This window comes from the organism of the source record quoted next, unplaced genomic scaffold, assembly GCF_019419815.1.
Source record: "Pyrus x bretschneideri cultivar Hongxiangsu unplaced genomic scaffold, Pyrus_bretschneideri_v1 Contig17, whole genome shotgun sequence".
NCBI classification, from domain to species: Eukaryota; Viridiplantae; Streptophyta; class Magnoliopsida; order Rosales; family Rosaceae; genus Pyrus; species Pyrus x bretschneideri.
In genome coordinates this window covers 7,170,711-7,188,399 of record NW_025999468.1, presented here as the reverse complement: position 1 = coordinate 7,188,399, position 17,689 = coordinate 7,170,711, and the positions used below count along the sequence as shown (strand labels likewise).

General features: G+C 39.2%; 4 protein-coding genes across 5 annotated transcripts; 3 read left to right on the top strand and 1 right to left on the bottom strand.

Moving 5' to 3' along the window:
* The first annotated feature begins 216 nt into the window (after positions 1 to 216).
* Positions 217 to 3,004, top strand: LOC103946369 (bifunctional protein FolD 4, chloroplastic-like). Its single transcript, XM_048581699.1, has 5 exons — positions 217 to 535; positions 717 to 1,042; positions 1,610 to 1,846; positions 1,922 to 2,089; positions 2,419 to 3,004. Exons 1-5 carry the CDS (start codon positions 346 to 348, stop codon positions 2,587 to 2,589), a joined length of 1,092 nt encoding a protein of 363 aa, XP_048437656.1. The 5' UTR covers positions 217 to 345; the 3' UTR covers positions 2,590 to 3,004.
* Positions 3,005 to 3,734: 730 nt separating this feature from the next.
* On the top strand, positions 3,735 to 6,746 carry LOC103946370 (phosphoribosylamine--glycine ligase). The gene is made up of 4 exons (XM_009357057.3): positions 3,735 to 4,143; positions 4,271 to 4,641; positions 4,817 to 5,347; positions 6,202 to 6,746. The coding sequence occupies exons 1-4, from the start codon at positions 3,921 to 3,923 to the stop codon at positions 6,622 to 6,624; spliced, it is 1,548 nt and encodes a 515-aa protein (XP_009355332.2). The 5' UTR covers positions 3,735 to 3,920; the 3' UTR covers positions 6,625 to 6,746.
* A 2,321-nt stretch (positions 6,747 to 9,067) lies between these two features.
* LOC103946368 (uncharacterized RNA-binding protein C1827.05c) lies at positions 9,068 to 11,949 on the top strand. 2 transcript variants are annotated; one of them, XM_009357053.3, is made up of 10 exons: positions 9,068 to 9,180; positions 9,583 to 9,739; positions 9,840 to 9,954; positions 10,085 to 10,140; positions 10,413 to 10,460; positions 10,547 to 10,644; positions 11,124 to 11,193; positions 11,313 to 11,423; positions 11,592 to 11,645; positions 11,724 to 11,949. In XM_009357053.3, exons 2-10 carry the CDS (start codon positions 9,590 to 9,592, stop codon positions 11,736 to 11,738), a joined length of 717 nt encoding a protein of 238 aa, XP_009355328.2. In that variant the 5' UTR covers positions 9,068 to 9,180; positions 9,583 to 9,589; the 3' UTR covers positions 11,739 to 11,949. The 2 variants fall into 2 exon arrangements, with proteins under 2 accessions (XP_009355328.2, XP_009355329.2); XM_009357054.3 differs by having other exon boundaries at positions 9,075 to 9,180; positions 9,586 to 9,739.
* A 200-nt stretch (positions 11,950 to 12,149) lies between these two features.
* LOC103946367 (trafficking protein particle complex subunit 2-like) lies at positions 12,150 to 14,354 on the bottom strand. The gene is made up of 5 exons (XM_009357052.3): positions 14,163 to 14,354; positions 13,685 to 13,770; positions 13,527 to 13,588; positions 13,132 to 13,217; positions 12,150 to 12,496 (listed from the first exon to the last, which is right to left on the bottom strand). The coding sequence occupies exons 1-5, from the start codon at positions 14,241 to 14,243 to the stop codon at positions 12,404 to 12,406; spliced, it is 408 nt and encodes a 135-aa protein (XP_009355327.1). The 5' UTR covers positions 14,244 to 14,354; the 3' UTR covers positions 12,150 to 12,403.
* Positions 14,355 to 17,689: the final 3,335 nt, after the last annotated feature.

Below are 17,689 nucleotides of genomic sequence, written 5' to 3'. Positions count from 1 at the left end.
AACTTCCCAGTGGGTCACCCATCATGGGATTGCTCTGCCCCTTCTCGCTTAACTTCGAAGTTCCTACGGAACCCGAAGCCAGTGAGTTCCCAAAAGGCCTCGTGCTAGGTAGGATGAGAATATACATTTAAGGATCACTCCCCTAGGCGTTGTGGGATGTCACAAAAAGAATTAAAATCCCTCAAAATCTTATATGAATACACACCCCCTTAATCTCTTCAAAAACCCCAAAAGGATTTTAGGGTTTTTGTCTTTGTTCCTAAAACCTTTTTGGGTTTCTGAAGTTTGATCATAACGTACCGAAAACTCCCATCTTCTTCTCATAGTTGTCTGATAAAACATCCGATGGCGTCGAAGATATTCACGGACTGTTCCTCCTCCACCACCCCTCGCCTCCTCCGCTTCAGACGGAACCCCCTCTTCCACTGCAACCACGGCGCCGTTTTCCTTCGCCCCCTCATAAGCCCTAGCTCCCCCAGACGCCTCTCCCTTCACTCCTCGTCTGCTTCTCCTTCGCCGTCTCCGTCGGCCACAGGTAAGCCTCTCTTCCCTCTCCTACATAGCAAATTAGAGTTTGAGAGCGTTTTGTTTTAGGCCGCATTTCATCGAACATGTGATGGGCTATGAATAAACCCCTTTGCAAAATTATAAAAGTAATTTCCTGAATGTCTTGAATTTTTCTGTACTACTTTAATTTTAATTGATCCATTTTGCAGCTTCGTTGGCTACTGAATCATCAGCAGCAGTGATCGATGGAAAAGGCGTTGCGAAGCAAATCAGAGATGAGATCAATGCCGAAGTGTCAAAGATGAAGGATGCGATTGGCATTGTTCCGGGTTTGGCAGTTATTCTTGTTGGGGACAGGAAGGACTCTGCCACCTATGTCCGCAACAAGAAGAAAGCTTGTGAGTCCGTGGGGATTAATTCCTTCGAAGTGCGCTTGCCTGAGGATTCAACTGAACGAGAAGTGCTAAACTCTGTCGCGAGATTCAATGATGATCCTGCAGTTCATGGCATCCTTGTGCAGCTACCCCTGCCTTCTGTATGCTTCTAAATTCCAATTTGCTTTCCATTTGTGAAATCATGTTGCAGTCATAATATAAATAACAAGTTATTCTAATGTTTTGAAGTCAAATCACTAGTTTTGCATAATTTCAAGCTCTTAGTTTATTCGATTTCGCCAATATCCTCGTTTAGAAAAACTGCTGGTCATGTAGGTGGGTGTTTTAGTTTCTTGAGAATGATTGACTCTGTTAACTGCTGTCGATGGATACTTTGTTGGTTCCATATGATGCAACTCTAGGTTGTTTTGCTTAGTCAGTTTCAGGGCCTGTTCAATTTTCAGTGTTTCCTTCAGGATTTCATCATATACATGCTTTTGGATAAGGGCATGTTTGGTTGCCCCATGGATCTTGCCTTCCTTTGTCCTCATGTCGTCACTAAAACGTCTAAGATTCATGCGATTTGCCATACGGGATGTGTGTGGTGTTCTTTATCACTTTTTGTGACCATGGAACTGTAGATGAATTTTCAAAATTATTAGAACTGCATTTGTTCAGCTATGATTTATGACTACCGAATCTAACTGTTTTCATCTGTATGCTACCAGCATATGAACGAGCAAAACATCTTAAATTCCGTTAGCATTGAGAAAGATGTGGATGGGTTTCACCCGCTAAATATTGGCCGTCTTGCCATGCGTGGTAGGGACCCCTTGTTTGTTCCTTGCACACCAAAAGGATGCATAGAGTTGTTGCATAGGTATGGCATCCCTATCAAGGGAAAGAGAGCTGTTGTAATTGGCCGGAGTAATATTGTTGGGATGCCAGCTGCTTTATTGCTGCAGGTGACATTTCATTTGCCTCAGTGATAAGTTATTTGTTTATCTTCTTGAGCTAACTTGATATCTAAATGTTGATAGAGGGAAGATGCAACAATCAGCATAGTCCATTCCCGAACCAAGAATCCTGAGGAGATCACAAGACAAGCAGATATTATAATCTCAGCTGTAGGGCAACCAAATATGGTGAGGGGCAGCTGGATCAAACCCGGTGCAGTAATTATTGATGTCGGAATCAATCCAGTTGAGGTGAGGAAGGCTTCATTGATACTCCTTTCATCGTGCTTTGCCATTTATTCCTTAAGCGCAGCATCTCTCTCTCCATTGTAGCGTTGTTAAATCTGTTGATTTTTAGAATGCATTAGACAATTCATTTCTTAAGCTTCTCTCACCCAATGTTTTTGGCTGACTTTCCTCAAGATTTGTGAACAAAATGAAGCACTGACTAGTTTGTTAGCGGCTTTTGAAAATCAGTGTTCTTAGAAAATGAGATTAGATGATTCGGTCATGCCATGTTGATGTTTGTCGATGATCCAAGGTAATAGGTATTGAGCTCATTGCGTGTATAATTTTTACAGGATAAAAAAAGCCCTCGAGGTTACCGGCTGGTCGGAGATGTGTGTTATGAGGAGGCCAGCCAGATTGCTTCAGCAATAACTCCAGTTCCTGGGGGAGTGGGTCCAATGACAATAGCAATGCTTCTCTCGAACACTCTTGCATCATCAAAACGAATACACAACTTCCAGTGAGACGTTCAGAGTTACTGTTATGAGCCCGTTTCAGTTGGAGAAGCCATCTTAACCTAGATCTGAAGCAACTGTTGTTTTCTGTCGCGGGAACATTTTCTTTGTGTGCTTATCGGCTGTCACCATTTGAAATCGAGAGTTGTCTTTGGTCAAACGAGCGAAGGCTTGGCCGGACAGTATTAATGTATTTATGGTAGGGAGGTTTATGCAGCAGAGACTCCATTTTCAAGACTCACCTCTGATACGAAAAATCTTGGAAGGCGTCCTCTCTACAGAAAGTGGAGATAAGGTTTGCAATCTTCATGTAAAAAGTGACGGTGATACGCACCACTCTTTTTATCATCGTTGGATGGGTTTAAATTTCGAGATCTGTGATTATTTCAAATTTTTTCTATCTAATTGTAAATTTAAGGAGTCACTGCCCGAAGTTTTTCTCATGTTAAATGTGTGGCCTAAAAGTTAAATGTCAAATAAAAGCCAAATTCTCTCCAGAATTTAGCCCAAAAAATGATGTGGACATCACTAGTGGGATCCCATCCACATGGCCATGTCTCCTAAGATTTATTGAATTCAATGGCTGAGATTGAATATAATCAAATTTAACGGTAAAAAAATATCTAATGGTCCAAATTTAAATCCAACTATTAAAATAATTAAAAAATTTATTTAACTCAAAATTTATCCAAATTTAGTGATTTTTTAATATTTATATGAATTTAAATATTTTTAGGTAAAAATGTTCATAAAATTAAATTATGATAGTGTACATAATTTAAAAAATAATAGTAATTTAAAAGAAAAAATTAGCCTAAAATGATTCTTAAATAATCTTGGGTTAAAAAATTTAGGTCAGAATGATTGGATCAGAAAAGTTGTTTCTAGACTAAAAATTTTAGATTTTAACCCAAGAGTTAGAGTTGGTCTTATGGTGCTTTTATTAATGCCCAACAAAAAAATTTGAACTTTCCCTATGCCTTTATTTATAACTTTCTAACAAACCAATTTTTTTTTTAATACAACAATATTATTTAAACCAAGCAGAATACTGCTTAACCGAATTATTCACTTATTCTACCAGAAAATAAAAATCTCATTTATTTAAAAAAAAAAAATATATATATATATATATATATTTTTTTTTTTTAATTAGTTAGAGCGCCTTAAACCCTCAAAACTCCAAAACCCATCGTCAATTCGTCATCGTGCTCGTCTTCCTCTCCCTTTACTCTTCTTCTTCCTTCCAACTTTAATCTCCGATCAGGGTAATACAGGGGCATTTTCGGAACAAAAAAAGGAGAAAACAGCCAGACAGATTCTCTGATTCGTGGGAAATAATGGGTTGTGCGACGCTGGACCTCGCCGGAGCTGTTTCTCTCAAGCTCAACAACGACACCCACTTCCTCCGCTTCTCTCCGAAGCCTTTCCTCTCCTTTGTGGAGCTCATCCGCTCTCGCCGCCATCCCAACGGCCCCCCTTCCAACATTCTCAGCTGTCGTGCTGACAAATCACGGCCGTCCATTTCCCTTCGTGCCCAATCAACTACTACTGTTGCTCCTGGTAATTCTGGCAAAAAATAAAAATACCCCTCTAAATTTTAATTCATTTGATTTTATTGCCTTCAAGTTTTCATATTTTTTGGCTAATTTTCTCTGATTTTTGGTGATTGGTTATACTACGGGAGAAGAGCGGGTGGTTGTTTTGGTGATTGGTGGAGGGGGAAGGGAACACGCTCTTTGCTACGCATTGAAGCGGTCCCCTTCCTGTGACGCTGTCTTTTGCGCTCCTGGCAATCCCGGAATATCCAGCTCCGGGGATGCCACTTGTATTTCTGACCTCGACATCTCTGATAGCTCGGCAGTCATATCGTTTTGCCAGAAATGGCGTGTGGGGCTTGTCGTTGTCGGACCTGAGGCCCCTCTTGTTGCTGGTCTCGTGAATGATCTGCTCAAGGCTGGAATCCATGCTTTCGGCCCTTCATCTGAGGCTGCTGCTTTGGAAGGGTCCAAGAACTTCATGAAGAGTTTGTGCGACAAGTACGGAATACCTACTGCTAAGGTTTGTTCATTACGTTTGATATTATGTTACGAAAGAGCGTTGTTAATTCAAATATTGCTTGATTATTGTAATTAGAACAAGAAAACATTAGGGAAAACGAATGCCGTGTCAAAATGAATTTGCCTTTGCTTTCATACAAACAAGAGTTAACTAATGCATTGATTAATTGATGCAGTATCAAACGTTTACAGACCCGTCTGCTGCAAAGCAATATATACAAGAGCAAGGGGTGCCTATTGTTGTTAAAGCAGATGGATTGGCTGCTGGAAAAGGAGTTATTGTCGCTATGACTTTGAACGAGGCTTTTGATGCTGTTGACGCAATGCTAGTAAAAGGTTCTTTTGGGTCTGCAGGTTGTTGTGTCATTGTTGAGGAATATCTGGAAGGTGAAGAAGCGTCTTTCTTTGCGCTGGTGGATGGAGAGAATGCTATACCTCTGGAATCTGCTCAGGACCATAAACGCGTTGGGGATGGTGATACGGGGCCAAATACTGGTGGAATGGGTGCATACTCACCTGCTCCCATCCTAACTAAAGAACTTGAAGATTTAGTCATGAAATCCATCATTTACCCCACAGTGAAAGGCATGTCAGCCGAGGGCTGTAAGTTTGTTGGGGTTTTATACGCTGGACTCATGATCGAAAAGAAGTCTGGCCTACCTAAACTGATAGAGTACAATGTGCGTTTTGGAGATCCAGAGTGTCAGGTCAGTAAACAGACCACTAGTAGATACCTATATATATATGTTTTATTCGTTGATTTTAAATGCGGAGGATTAGGATTTACTTGAACTCTCATACAATCATTGTTTAATGCACCTCGTGTTCCTTTTACCATTTGTGAAGTCTTTATCAAGAATTTTTTGCTAATTTTATAGCCAACAATTTAGGTTCAGTAATTGAAAGGTCATCTACGTCTGTCTCCGGTTCTTTTCCGAATACTTTTCTTTTTATTGAAGGAATGGGTTGTGGAATGAGTTTGATGAAAATTTGAATTGATCTTAGTATGAATGTTAGGCTGGTGTGGGAATGGGAGTATGTATTATTCTTATAAAAGGAAAAAGATGGAACTAACTGAAATGAGTTTAGTGAGACAGGAAACTATGATGGCAAAAGGCCAATTTCATTTGGATGCGGTATTTGAAGTTTTGATGGATTTTGTGTTCTTATTTTTTCTTCCTGTTTATGTCCACCTTCAGTGTACTGGTACTGGTTTGGGTTATATACCTCAATTGCTTGTTCAGCCGCTGTTTTTTCCCCTTAATCTTTATGCTATCCCAGTGCTACTTGGCATGAGTTATGTGGGTTATGTACACCATATGGTTGCATTTCTTTGCACTGTTCTCATACCTTAGAATAAATTCTGTTCGACATCTTTAGTGTGGCCGTTACTTTTTGTGGTTTTCATGTCATAGCTTAATGTTGTGCGGTCAGCATCTTGTATAGTAGTTGATTTGAGGCAGGGAAATTGAGATTTGTCGTGTCTTGTTTAGATCATGTTGGTGTTGAATAAAATGTTAACAACAGTTTTGGGTGCTTGTTTGGCTTTAATGATAAACAGGTTTTAATGGTTCGCTTGGAGTCTGATCTGGCACAAGTTCTACTTGCAGCTTGTAGAGGACAGCTAAGCGAAGTGTCGTTGAACTGGTCGGCTGGGTCAGCCATGGTGGTGGTAATGGCAAGTAAGGGGTACCCGGGATCATATGAGAAGGGAAGTGTGATCCGGAACCTTGATGAAGCAGAAGCTGTTGCCCCATCTGTTAAGGTATTTCATGCGGGAACTGCACTGGATTCAGATGGCAATTTCATTGCTGCTGGAGGGCGTGTCCTTGGGGTGACCGCTAAGGGAATAGATCTCAAAGAGGCACGCGATCGGGCATATCAAGGCGTTGAAGAAGTTAATTGGCCAGGAGGGTTCTACCGCCATGATATTGGCTGGAAAGCCCTCCCTCTTCCTCAGAAACAATTTGTGACAGGAGGTTAAACATTTGTACTAGAAAGGGGAGAATTTGGGGTGTTCCTTTTCAAATGGGAGGTTAATACTGGCTAAACGAGTTGTCTGTTCATCATGGTTAATATATGTTTGCGTATTTGCGTTACAAGTCATTTTTTTTTTTAGCACAACCGATACCAGAGATTATGGTACCAGAGAATGTGAGATTATAGTAAACGCTTTTAACCGCTTGAGCCAAAAGTCCTTACCTAATCAAACTCTAAAATTAAAAAGACAGCTTATTTTCTTCTTTTAATTGAAATTCTCGAAGCAATGCCCATGGTATGTTCACGTCTGTCAAAATTTGTATACTTTTAAAGGGTACATTTGCATTAGTTAATTGCTCCACAAGAGACTTGTGGAGCATTTGTTCCGGCCACGGAACAAAGCACTAAAAATCTCAATTATTCAAAGCGTTAAAAACCTCATATGTTAAGTAGCATCTGTGTTCCAGCCACGGAAACCTGTTTGTTGTGCTCGCCTCTACGGTCAGACAACCTTAAAATTCAAATACCAACACAAATTCTTTATAATACGAGCACTGCAGCTCTTGCTTCCTACAAGCATACCACCTTTACAGTTGATGGCACTATTTGTTTCAGCTCTTTCGTAGCACGATCCTTCCTTGCACGATCACTTTCCAATTCTTCCCGTTTCTCACAATGCTTTCGATATTGTCACAATCTTTTATCACCAGGTACTTCAATGGGAATTGACAGACCAACAACTCTCAGTATAAGCGAATCTGGCCAATCGTTCGAGAGCTGGACAGTTACACAAAAAGTACTCGAGACCTCCACCAGCAAGACGAACATTTTTGAGCTTTACAGCTCTGAGGAAGTTGGAGCCAACGTCGATGCAAGGTTGTAGACTAGGAATGCCACCTAAAAGTTGGCGGGGAGAAAAAGTAGAGCATGGTACATGCACAGAACCATCATATGCCCGGAGGATATACTTTTGAGAAGTTAAACTCAAGAATTTGAACTCTTTTTTTCATTGCAAATCGAGTCCATTTATCAATGGAACTTGAAAATCTTCCATTTAGGTTAAAATTAACCCTAAATTGTTCGATACTCAAGCCTCGGTGTTGTTCCACAGTACTATCCACCCACCTGCCGTACCTTTTCCTTTTCAGAACTTTAGGTGTGTGTTTACGTATTTGTAATTGGAATGAGAATGTGGAATTGAATTCCGATTACGGAGTACTTCGGTGTTTACTAAACATGGAGGAATCAAAAAAGCAGTGGGGCCCACACAAATTTTGGAATTCAATTCCTTGTATTGGTGGAATTGGATTCCCTAGATATAGGTGGTAATCCAATTCCTGATTGTTTGGGCAATCGGAAGGACATTTTTGTTCCTTTTATGCCCTCACTTACTTTTTTTATTTCCATGACTATCCTTTATAAACCCATTAAAGTACATAAAATATTTGATTTGGGACAAAGGCATTTTAGTAATCATATTAGTTTATACTCCGATTCTGCTGAATTAGTAAACAACTTTATAGAATTCTATTCCGATTCCAGAACATTTAACTAAACAACTTCAGCAGGAATCTGATTCTAACTTCTCCTCGTTCCAACTCCTCCTTAATTCAATTCTTTCTCAATTCAATTCCTCATATTTTCATTACTGTTACCTAAACGCGCCATAGGATCAACATCAAAATCAAGAGTCCGAGTAGATGTCCATGCATACCTCCATTGCGTAGAGAGGATACGGGTACCTGCTGCTTCTCTTAGCGGCAAGAGAGACACTATGCTAACAAGAACTTCATCTGGCGAGTCGCTGATCCGGTCCGCCATCACCAACCCACGTTTTCGTTTCGTCATTTGGAAACTAGAAGCGAAATGATCAGAGTAAACAAGAGTAATATGACCCTACACCCTATATAGAGCACTTGGTTAACTGGACCGGCACTTTTAGAATATGGAAGGATGAAGAGATAGGGTGGAGCTTTAATGCAATGGACGGCACATTGCTTTGGTGGATTTCATGCATTTGTTCTTATTGGAGTTGGTCGCTCCCGCTACATTTATCTTACATGGGGGAGTGCATTTTTGCTCCTCTTGATTGTCGTTAGATGAGTTTAAATTTCAAAATTTATATAGTAGATCAAACTCATCTAACGATAATCAATGATATTGGCGGAAGAGAAATTGGCCAGGAACATTCTACCGCCATGATATTGGCGGAGAGCCCTTCCTCTTTCTCATCAACATTCATGACATGAGGGTCAAAACTAAAAGAAAATTGTACTACTGCCCATAGAGAAAAAAATCTCACGAAGGTTCAAAATTAAGACATTAAGTTTGAATCACAGATTTGCTTAAACATGACCTAAGCCCGAGCCGAAACCCAAGCCCAAGAACGAAGCCCAAGACCAAGCCCAAGGCCTTTGAGAAAACGAAGTCGACCAAAAAAATAAAACAGAAAAACCTTAACCTAAAACCCGCCTCTTTCCTTCTCCTCCTCTTCCACTTTCAGACTCCCAGTCTTCTTCTTTACACAGAAAAACCCTAGCTCTATTTTCTCCAAGTAAAGGTACACCCTACTCTCTCTCTCTCTCTCTCTCTCTCTCTCTGTGCATATATATATATATATATGTAATTAGCGGTGATTTTTGTTATGTTTTGTGCTTTAATTGTTATCACGGAATGGTGATCTCAGATTCCTTCAAGTTATGACGTTTGCTTGCTCTCTCATGAATCCTAAACTTCTGTTTGTTTGCTGAGAAGATCGGTGGGAAAATTCGAGTTAAAAAGAAATTAGAGCTCGTTTAGATTCATTGGATTTTGATTGCGTGAGTTTGTTTGGGATTTTTTTTCGTGCTCTGCAGCACTCATGTAAATGTTGTCAATTTCTTGTAGTTGGTATATTAATTTTGTCCAAATTATTTTATTTCATTTCATTTGAGATTAGTAACAAATTATTGCATATTCGCAGCAGGGAGATGGGGGCCAAAGCGAAAAAGGCGATGAAAAAGCAATTGAGCAAAGCCTCTGCTCAATTATCAGCTTCTTCTCACAAAAATAAAGAAGCTGCTGCTTCTGCTGCTCCTGCTACTGCAATTGTCCCTGCTTCTACCGCTGCTGATTTCTTGGTAATGCTTAGTTTAATCCTATTTATTATGTATTTGTTTATTTTCCCTTTCTCTTTTGGTTGTGTTATTTATTGTTTTGGTGGTGAATTTATGTGTTAAGCCATTAGAAGGCGGTCCAGCGCGGAAACTCCCCCAAGAAAAACCCACGGAGGATGTTGCTACTGTTTTATACATTGGTCGGATACCTCATGGCTTCTATGAGAAAGAAATGGAAGGTGTGCAATAGAGATTGTCAAATGTGATGTATTTGAATGAAGAACAAATGTTTTGTAATATGTGCTCAAGGTTATTGCTATGTTTATAATTGTATACCTGCTAAAACTGCTGATTGGATGTTTTTCATAGGATTTTTTGGGCAATTTGGTTTGATTAAGAGATTAAGAATTGCGCGTAACAAAAAGGTTAGGCTGCTGGACCACAACTATGCTACTATATATATGTTTTCCCTATTTTTTAAGTTCCCAATTGAAACATCTTTAGCTCCTTGTAACTGAAGATAAGTATAATGTTTATCACTCTTGAACGTAATTCTACAACACCTTCTTTCCTCCGTGACTTGTCAATATTTGCAGATCAAAGATCCCTTTCATTTAGTATGCGGTATCATAGTTACAGGAATTATTATGTTTTTGACATTTTTTAACTCTTTTTTTCTTTTATCTATGTTCAATAGACAGGGAAATCAAAGCATTTTGGCTTCATTGAGTTTGAAGACCCTCAGGTTGTATTCAATTTCTTAGAACTTATTATCTAAACTCCCAAACATTTCCTTTTTTTTTAGCGGTGCTAACACTACCTTGTTTGCAGGTAGCGAAAGTTGTAGCTGACACTATGCATAACTATTTGTTGTTCGAACACGTGTTGCAAGTCCATCTTATTCCTCCGCAGAAAGTTCACCCAAAATTGTAAGTAATTATTTGTTTATCTTTTATTATTATATGAGAGTTAATTTGGCATCAAAGATAGTTTTGTTTATAGTAAATCTAATGTGTGTTAATGTGGTTAAGCTGTTCAATTTTTCTTTAAAAGATTTATCATACGACTTGGTTCATCTGTGTGCTTTGAGTCCCGAGTGGTAATCATTTCACATTCAGTTTTCTGCATCACTTGAAACTTAGAACAGTGAAAAACCATAAATAGGAATGGAGGGAAAAGATGCGAGCAAAGTTAAGGGGGACTTTTATTGTAGGAAAAAGTTTTCAGGGTTTAAATTCAATGTTTTGAAAAATAGATCATTCATCAAACTAGCAGAGGGAAAGGGTAGGGCCAAGGATCAGTGGTTCAATTGTACGTTGGTTGCTGGGTTGAGAATTTCTTGCGTTCCCCATTACTGATAGTTTTTGTTGCTGTAAATGCTCACTATTTGTGTCTTGTTTAACTTTAGATGGAAAGGTTTCAACTACCGAGTCAGACCCGTGAACTGGGTTCAAATTGAGCGGAAGAGACAAGACAAGGTATTCAGTGAAAACATGAAAAGCAACTTCTAGCAAGTTCTCCCATTTGACATTGCACAACAAACCTGCAAGGACTTTCAACTTATTAACCTTTTCCTTGTTGGGTGGTGATTTTTCAGGAAAGAACAGTGGAAGAGCACAAGAAGTTAATGGGGAAGATTGTGAAGAGAGATCTGAAGCGTCAAAAGAAAATTGAGGCTGCTGGTATTGATTATAAATGCCCAGAAATTGTAAGAATCTGGTCCTACTTACGGTTGTATATATTCTTTTCACTGTTGGAAGGTTGTTCGTAGTTGTTTTTTGTTTTCTTCATGTTGGTACTTGACAATTCATCGCACCTGCATTTCTTTGTGGTTGATTTAGTTGTTAATATTGCACATGTTTTCGGTTCCTGGCAGGTGGGTAGTAGTGAGGAGCCTGCTCCAAAGAAAAGGAAGACCGACCGAAAGAAGGTATGTCATGTTCTCTTTGTACCATTTTCTGGAAGATAAAACATATGTTGTCATCTCATCTCGTCTCTTCTATGGCAGGTTGTTTCTAAATGATGAAGCACACGCTCTCGTCTTGGTCCCACCCCTAAAACCGGGAAAGAGACAGTTTTGGATATCAGAATTGGTCTTGGGTTTTGAATCTTATTTGTAAGATTTTACAAATATAACGTAGTTTTTCTCATGACCTTTTCATCACTCTTCATGTATTGTAATCGTGCATTTTTTATCGACAAGTTTATGGGAACATCTTCAGTTTCAAAGTCAATTGTCAAGTTTTTCTCCTCTGATTTAGGCATTACGTAGTTAGAAGTGTTTATGATTCGCGAAAGTCCTCCCTCTGGCCTAGTAGCTACTGCTACTTTCTGTTGTGGCAGCGGAAAATAGACACATGGATCGCTTGTATGTACGTGTGTTTATGTGCGGCCGCAGACCCAAAATCTTAGGAAGAAAAACACAGGGAGACAGTGAATTTAAGATTTGCTTCCTAGGATGTTTTAATACTTAAAATGTTCTCTTTCATGCACTTCTCCCTTAGCGTTGAAATGTTGATCGACTTAATCCTAATATCGCAAATAACACGTGGTATAATACGTAACAGTCTTGAACTAAAATCATGAAAAAGAAACAAAAAGGAAAGGCTTCGAAATCCCCGAGTTGCAGAAGCTGTGCACCTCATTGCGAAATGTCAAGAGCTTGCGTACCCACAGCATACATTGCCCCTACAGATATTTTCGTGCAAGAGCACGAACTTTTGTATCAAAATGTGATGACGCAATTCGTGAACCAGGCAGGTAGAGAGGATTGAGAAGAGTCTGCAAATCCACAAACATCTTGTGAGTCAATGATCAATGCCTTTCTGTTATGAAACGGAAGTTTACATTGCGAAATGGAGACTGTGTAATGAAGTAATCAAGAGTGTTTCGACAAAACTCTTAAGATTTCATGAACTGACATGAACTAGTATCGTTGTTTGGATTCGCAAGAATAAAAGGAAAGACAAAAACTCTGTATTTACATATTTTCTTTTTGCACATCATTCAGTGATATTGCCAGTGAGTTTCGACTCTCTAACTTCGATTACTATTCATCCAAGATACCACCAGATGATCTTCCTCACAAGGAGTTACATTTTAAAAAATGTGGCTCTATTTGCTGGTATCAGAGGATACTCGGAACACTAACGAGAATATGTGTCGCAGTCAAAAGGTTTCCTAGGCACTAACAACTGACCATGAGCACTTCTAAATGAAACATGTGTAGGCAATGTAACTACGTACTTTCTAAGGAGAGCTAGCCCTTCTACTACATTTCATAATTACAGAACGCATAGCAGAAATATATAGTTAGACGACATAGGGAATCCACAGAGAACACATCAACCAACAAGAACCCACGGATGTGTAAAAATGAACTTAAATAAAAGGGCTGATGGTATGTAGTGACTTACTTTGATGTAAAGCTCATGAACCTCTTGGAAGAAGCTCTTGATTCCATCATCGTTACGAGAGTCATGAAGTAGCATAAGTCGTGTATGTATGTCTAGTTAAAGAAACTGTCAAACTCGAAACTGCACAGTACCTAACAGAGTACAACATAGGCACAACACGGGAAGCCCTTTCACTCAGCCTTCTATCAGGTTGAAAAAATCCAAATAACAGCGAAGTTCGGAAATTGAAAAAATACAAATAACAGCAATGTTCGGAAGTTAAAGATACTTTCTTGATTTGAAAAACGACGGAGTTGCTAAAGAACTGGCGCAGAAAATAACACATCCGTGAAAACATACAATTCTAAGATAGGTGAAGGTGAAACATATATTTGAGTTGGAAATACAAAGGATATGACCAGCTGTAACATAGACGGAAACCACCAAATCATTAAAGCGATCGATTGCTTTCAAGTACCTGCACCAAGAATGTTACAAAGATCAATAATATACGCGTAAACAAGTTAAGGGAAGAAGAAAGGCATGGAGGGTACAGAAAAAGTGGCTGGCTCACATGGCACTGGTAGTCCAGGCAAGGTCCTGAACAATGTCGAGAGCCGCATGTAATATGAACTGATGCAACTGTGCAGCATCTTCTCTCTGTGTCAAGTGTCAAACCAACACCCATTACCCATCCAAGTATTTAGCCGTACAAACATAAATATTTAGATGAATTTACAAATTATTAACTACATTGCCTAGAGCGGATGTGCTCCGCTGTGCACCCGAGTTCGAATCCCCCTCCCCACAGTTTAGATTAGTTTAAAATAGAACATCAAATAAATAAAAAAATTACAAAAACTAAAGAAAATTGAAGCGAGCATTGCCGATGCAGAGAGATTGCCAAGAAATGAAGAAACCCAGTTTAATTAATTGAAATTGGATTGAATTTGACGAGATTATATTGTCAGAATGAATCAAACAATGGAAAATCAGAACAAAATTGCAATTGGAATTAGAAATTGAAAGGGAAGAAAAAGAAAGAATGATACTTTGGCGGCGGATCCGACTTCAGCTTCGTAAATAGGGATGTCGTTTCTGCTGACGATGATGAAACACGCCGTCGTTGCCATCTGCTCTGTTTTCAGTCCGACTTCCGACGAGTCACGGAGACGATGAAGGCATCTCCAATGGCGGGGTATATTTGTCACAAATCCAATCTCCAAATGTGGGCTAAATAGAATTTGACTGAAAAGGCCCAATTGGCCCAAAAGGTGTACAAATGTTGCAAGCACGAGGAGGGATAACACGCGATGCGGTGCATGAGGTGCAATGCACGCTCGAGAATTGACGGGTCAGATGTATGGTACGTTCAAATCTAGCAGCTGTTGTCGTCTCAGTGGAGCTCACCAGGTTGCCGGTAGTTGGGTGAGGGGAATTTGGCATGTATCAGGTCATCTTCAATAAAAAGGGCGAAAGAAAAAAAAGAAAGATCTAATTTGGACAAAAGTCAACTTCACCAAATGACTACTAAAAATTATAGAGTTCATCAGACAAAAACACTATCAAAGAGGCATTGAGCTGGCTAAACTTAGCATGATTCTCACCTCGTTTGATGGGCCCCAGCAACATTTGCTGCAATATGCAATTAAATCCAATGGCCAGATATTAAAGAATCCAATGGCCATAATTGAAATTTTCTTAAGGCGGAAATTATTAAAAAAAATTCTAAAAACTCCTAATTTCTTCTAGCCTTATCTTAGGGGTTATCCACCCTTCTTATTCTCACCCTACCCGTAGTGAATTTTGGTTGGTATGAGCATGAAAACTCCGATTCAAGGTTGTCCTTACCATACCTAGCTGAGGGAAAGATAGAAGGATGGAGATCCATCAATGAAACAAGTAAGGCTAGTCGATTTCCAAGATTTTAGTAGCTCTGGTTGGGAGATGCAGCCACAAAGCATGGATTTTGGTCCGATTCATTGAGATCACCAGCCTCCCACCTATCTAGGCGTTATCCCCATGGCGAAGCATCGAGTGTTAATATGATATGTATAGTAAATAAGGGAATCATACCTAAAAAGAAGGCTTATTTTTAGCTATCACATTTGGAACTTCATTATAATCTTACTTTGCTCTCTGTAACTCAAAAGTCACTTTACTCTCTACTCAAAATTCGTTTCACTTTGATTTCTGGACTCTCTCTTTTTCTTGAAACTTATAGGTTGTCTTCTGAAGCATATGTGGGACCCAGCACTCAGTAAAATTATGCCACATGTGCAATAAATTTAATTATAAATCTTCAATATGCGTTTACATTCAACAATCAAAGAATATTAAGTGTAAAAGAAATTGAGGAGATGAAAAAATAAAAAAGAAATTGATTAGCCTGGTGCACCCAAATCAAGCTTACATAAGAAATTCACAAATCCCAGGTAATGTAGAGCAAATTTTAAGTTTTATAGGATCGACTTTCAAGTTTCAGGAAGCATAGTGGAGTGAACTTTGAGTTTGAGAGAATAAAGTGATGACTTTTGAATTATAGAGAGCAAAAATAAAATTAAAATTGAGTTCTAAAAAACGTAGCTGAAAATAAGCCTAAAGGGAAAGAGATTAGTCTTCGGCAACCTGTAACTGGCAATCCCCATAAGACTAATCGAACACCTTCCTTCCCTACACGGCAATCAGACTCAGCCACCAGCAATCAAACCATGACGTCGGGTAATTACTAGTTTCCGGTTGAGCTGGAGCAATTAGCAAAACACTACCAAATGAGAAATTATTTTCACATAAATTATTCTATTTATTTTATAAATTTTGTTCGTTTTGTTTGATTATTTTCTTTTTATTCATTCATTTCAAGTGATTTCAATGCACTTTTCTTGTTCTCTTGCACATTTTCTTTCGTCTTATTTTTGGTCTTTAAAATGAATAAATTTAAGAAATTAAAATTGGGAGATAAAAATAAACAAAAATATGAAAAAGGAAAATAAAAGGGGTACAAATATCATTAAGGCTAATTAGTACAAGGTAAAGAAGCATCCTCTACAATAAGAACACTAATTATAATAGGAGGTTCATCTACCCAAGTACAATCTTCCCCAACATAGAGGACAAAACGAGCCAGGCAATGGGTTACTGAGTTTGCATGACGGCGGATCTGGGCAACCGAAGCTTCAGCAACCATAGACATCAAGAATTTGGTATCGTCGATGATAGGTCCCATGGGAGACAAGTTCGTCAAAGACTCCTCCACTGCCGAAATGATCTGAAGCACATCACTCTCAATATCAATCTTAATTAATCCCCAATCAACCACCAATTCAAGACCAACTCGCCTAGCTAGTGCTTCCACCTGGATAGGGGAAAACACATCCATGAACATACGGGTAGCCGCACCCACAAAATTTCCTTCAACATTTCTGATTATTATCCCAGCTCCACCTAAGCATTTGTCATCATCCTAGGGCTCCCATCTACATTGAGTTTCAATCTGCCAGTTGGAGGACACGACCACCGAGGAGGGACACCATGGCTAACTGGTTCGGAGGGAGGGCAGGTGACGCGTAGAAATCCTGCCACCAGTTCACGGCTCAACCCATAACCATCGTAGGACTCAGATTAGGAACATCTCCCCAAAGTATAGCATTCCTAGCCGTCCAAATCACCCAGAATAGCTTAAGGATGCATTCAAAATCTGACTTCACTAAACTTTGCCACATTTGCAGTGTCCATTCTTTCAAGGAGCATCTATTCCAATGAGAAATGTGGAACTTTAAGGGTGAGACTCACCAGATATCAATTGCGAAAGGGCACTTAAGCATAAGGTAATGCATCGATTCCGAGGCTGATTCACAAAGCACACACAATGAATCAATGGGAGCTTTCCGAAGACAGAGGTTACCATCCGTAAGGACGATATTTGAAATTATTCTCCATGCCATCATCTTAACTTTGGGAGGACACGAGTCTACCATAATCAATCCCACAAGTCAGAAAAATGGCTATAAAGGGATGAAGAAGATGAAGTAAGAGAGGGGGAGAGTCCATTCCCAAGCCACATGATAGGCGCTTTAACAGTGAATTTGCCCTTCTTATCATAGTGCCAAATCAAGTTATCACCTATACTTCACTTACTCAACGAGAGAGTTCGAATAAGCTCAACCTCCTCAAGAGGCAATAAAGACTAAAGCAAGTTCACATTCCACTTAGCGTCATCAGTAATCAACTCTCGAACAATAGATACATGGACAGAGCCAACGAAGGCTCACTGGGGGCATATGCTCCCACTCAAGTGATTCGTTTGTTAAGTTGTAGACTACAATTATATAATACACATGCGTTATCTTTGAAGAAAATATATGTATCTAATATCCAACATACCATCATACGACATATACTCCATATTAAATATTATATAAGCAAAAGTACTCTTGTTCTATCATTCAAACCGAAAAACCTTTTCCGCGTAATCATGTATTAATATTTTTCTTATCACTTTGCCACTTTCCAGTACTACACTGAAATTTTTGTAACATTGGAATTGTGATGCATATTCATTTGGAATCATCCCTATTAT